The 3,516-nt window shown below is 42.0% G+C and overlaps 1 protein-coding gene across 1 annotated transcript; it reads right to left on the reverse strand.

Annotated features, from left to right (window-relative positions):
- Positions 1-6: 6 nt before the first annotated feature.
- On the reverse strand, positions 7-2,691 carry LOC104964290 (ephrin type-B receptor 3-like; the record flags this gene model as incomplete). The annotated part of the gene is made up of 2 exons (XM_010793032.1): positions 7-394; positions 2,498-2,691. Coding segments are annotated over 2 exons (306 nt in total), but the record flags the coding sequence as incomplete, so codon positions are not given.
- Positions 2,692-3,516: the final 825 nt, after the last annotated feature.

Below are 3,516 nucleotides of genomic sequence, written 5' to 3' on the forward strand. Positions count from 1 at the left end.
GGGAGGAAAGACTGATTCCCAACCAGCATAAAAACTCATGCAGACATGCAAACACAACCTGAGAGGGGGCAATAGGAAGTTTGGCTTTATGTCAACAAAGTGTCAAGTAATGAACACACACACTGCAATGGACAGTTCTCTTTAAACAGACTTTAAATCTCCAGTTGAGAACACATCTCCAAAACGGTCCTACTTCTTTTATCCTTTTATCTTCTCTTTATTTTACATCAGGCTCCTCAGGATAGAGTTTTAGGTAGTTTTCAGTTTTCTTCTCGCAGCAGATCACACTCGGATGGGGAGAGTTTGGCTCATCTGTTGCCGAACGATTTCCTGACTGCTGTCCGGACTCTTCCTGTTGTGTCCCGGCAGAGTGCCTCCGAGCCGCAGCAGGTCCCTGCCAACACAGAGCAACAGGTTCACATCCATTTGAAACAAAAGATAAGGCTCATTATTACACCGCTAAGTGCTCTCATCGAAGGAGGATAAAGGTCCCATCCATCTGAGTGCTGCATAGAACATCGCCAGCACCTTAGACCTCTTGGTTATAAACAAAAAAAGACAAATGTCCTGATCTACAGATGTAAAAAAAAACTAATTCCAAGCCAAATATACCCATCTCATTTCATAGTTTTAATAAAAAATGCAACATATTTCTTAGCTATCATGGGAAACAGCCTCCGTGCGTCCTTTGTTGCTCGGCCAGCGTCCTTGTTTTTAAGGATGTAGATACTGCAGAGATACGCCGTGTCTCATATCCTCTCCCTCCCTCCCGTTATCTGCCCCAAAATCAGCCAGCAGCCAATGGCAGGTGAGTGGGAGCGAGCATTCACACGAGAGAACACGGGAGACGCTCTCTAAACCGTGATCCGACAACACGACCCTATCTCCCGCCTCCTCTGCCGCCGTCTCTGCTGCATACAGATGAGGCCATAAATTAATCACTGGCATATGATCTGCATACAGCGACACATAGCATAACACACACACACACACACACACACACACACACACACACACACACACACACACACACACACACACACACACACACACACACACACACACACACACACACACACACACACACACAATTCGCTCAGCATTGGGCGCGCCCTCCCCTGATGCATTAAAAAGCTCATTAGTAACCTAATTAAACACATTCCTCTCTTTTAGCTTCTCCTCAATCTCCCTTATTACTCACACTTCATCACCTTCTGCTTTTCCACATCAGCAGCTCTGGCTTCTGTCTGTCCTATCACCTAAATTCCAGCATCCAGCCAAGTATAGGGGGAATTAAACCGAGGTCAGCCATTACATTTCCACACACAATTAGCTTCGCTGAGCCCAAATGCTGGCAGAGGGATCGCCCTGGGGCCTCTGTGTTGGAGTGAGACTGAGAGCCAAGGAGCTGGCACAAGACCCTGATGCCGTATGTATGAATTCTGCCTTTGTGCCCGTCGGAAACAGGAAACGGTGGCATTGTCATGGATGAGGAAGTGCTCTTGATGAAATATACATCACTACAGAGCTCAGGATCTACCAGCACTAATCATACTGGATGCCAGGCTAACAAAATTCAGAACAAACACGTCAGTAAAAATTGGTCGGGGCGTTTGGAGCCATTGCGCTAAAAACAAAAGTTGAAAAACAACTTGTCAATGTGAGCATACCTATGAATAAGTCAACTACACTTTCAAAGGAAGCTTCGGAGAAAAAAGGCAGACGTCTGTCAGCACATTCACTTCAAAGAAATCTCTAGAATTAACCAAAAGCACAAAACAAAACTAACCCAACAAGTACGAACCTCGGTATGCTTCTTTTTAGTACAGCCATATATTTATATATGTTTTCTAACTTTAACATCTTATTCCAAAAACCCAGAGCCACCAGGAGGAGTCTTTACCATGCACTTCACAGCTGCCAAATACAATATGGGTGACAATTTCACACAAGGTGAAAGAGAAACAATTGCATCACTCCTTTCATGTGTTTGCACTGTTCATCTGTTATTGTGGAAAAAAACTAAAAAGTGACTATATGGAAAACCCAGCAGAAAAATGCATATATTTTCAATAACAGGTAGCAGCTGTCAAGTCCGCCCACAGCAAAAATAAACTGCAAGGAATACATTACTGACTTTATGATCAAAGTTCTAGCAAATCTCAACAATTTTCCAACATGCTTCTGCATTTACTATAAATGTTGGTTGCTGTTGTTAACTGAGATTCTTTTGAAGATCAACATCCATTTGGTACAACCCTTTACACCCACAGTGAGTAAATCAAGAGTGTCTGAGAGGTTGCTAAATCTCACTGCCAAGATTGCAACGGTTATTTGCTTTGGTGTTCTAACAAGAGCTAAGATAAAACACATTTCCAAAAGGAAACACTTTCCATTGGCATTGAAACCTTTATCCATTCACTTCAATGAAACAAAAACAGTTTGAGAACAATGCTCAGTGCTTAACAATAAGCATGTGAGAAAGCTACTTCCTCACCCTGAGTAGGTGCTAGTCACCACCTTGAGGCTGGCGGCGTTGCGGAGCAGCTTGTCCAGGGTGCTGACGATGCGGGAGAACTTGGGCCGCAGGTTCCTCTCCTTCATCCAGCACTCAAGCATCAGCTGGTGCAGCACCATGGGGCAGTCCATGGGGGGGGGCAGCCGGTAGTCCTGCTCTACTGCCGTCATCACCTGAGGGACAGGAAGTTATTCTTAATAGTCAACCCAGTCTCACGGCATTTCGTGTTATAGTCACAACATTTAATCTATTGATTTGTGTTCACCAACACGATTATCCCCTTTTTTTGGTGTCACACAGAACGATTTTAAAATGTATTTCTACTGGTAATGTGTTTCGTGCCTGCAGCACGTATTTTTCTCCGGTCGGGTCGTGGAAGACCGGGAGCTGTGTGGTTCATAAAAACATGTTCTTACTCAATATCAAGCCACAATTATTGCTTTTATTTTAAATCGTATAATTTCTGACTTTTGTTGCCGTCTGTGAGGAAAATAAATGGGGCTCAGAGCCTCAGAATACTGAAATCTGTATTTTTTAAATCTTTTTTTCCTTCTAATTTGTTATTCTTTTCAAAATAACACACTGTTATTTACTCACCAATAACACACAATTATCGTTGCTTTTATTTATTGGTTTAATTCCATAATCTCTGGCTTTTTTGGCATCAGTCAGAACTGAATTTCAAAATAACACTGGAAAATGCATTTCCTGCAGAAAATGCGTGTGAATGCTGTAAACTGTGAACATTTATGGCTGAATTTAGCTGAAAATGCAGAAAAAGCTGAATATGTTATTAGCTGAATGGTAGCTGCTTTTCCTACAAAAATGCAGAAAAAGCATAATATTTAAAAGGAAAGGTTTTAAAAAAGGTATAAACAACAACATCTATAGCCTTGATGTCCTGAAATAGCTGAATAATGTAATAGTTGAATGGTTTCTGCAGCTGAAAATAGGCTGAAGGAGTTAAATATCAGATGTAAGTAGTAGTGAATTAATTT

Source organism: Notothenia coriiceps, unplaced genomic scaffold (genome assembly GCF_000735185.1).
Source record: "Notothenia coriiceps isolate Sejong01 unplaced genomic scaffold, NC01 NC01_scaffold00037048, whole genome shotgun sequence".
NCBI lineage: Eukaryota > Metazoa > Chordata > Actinopteri > Perciformes > Nototheniidae > Notothenia > Notothenia coriiceps.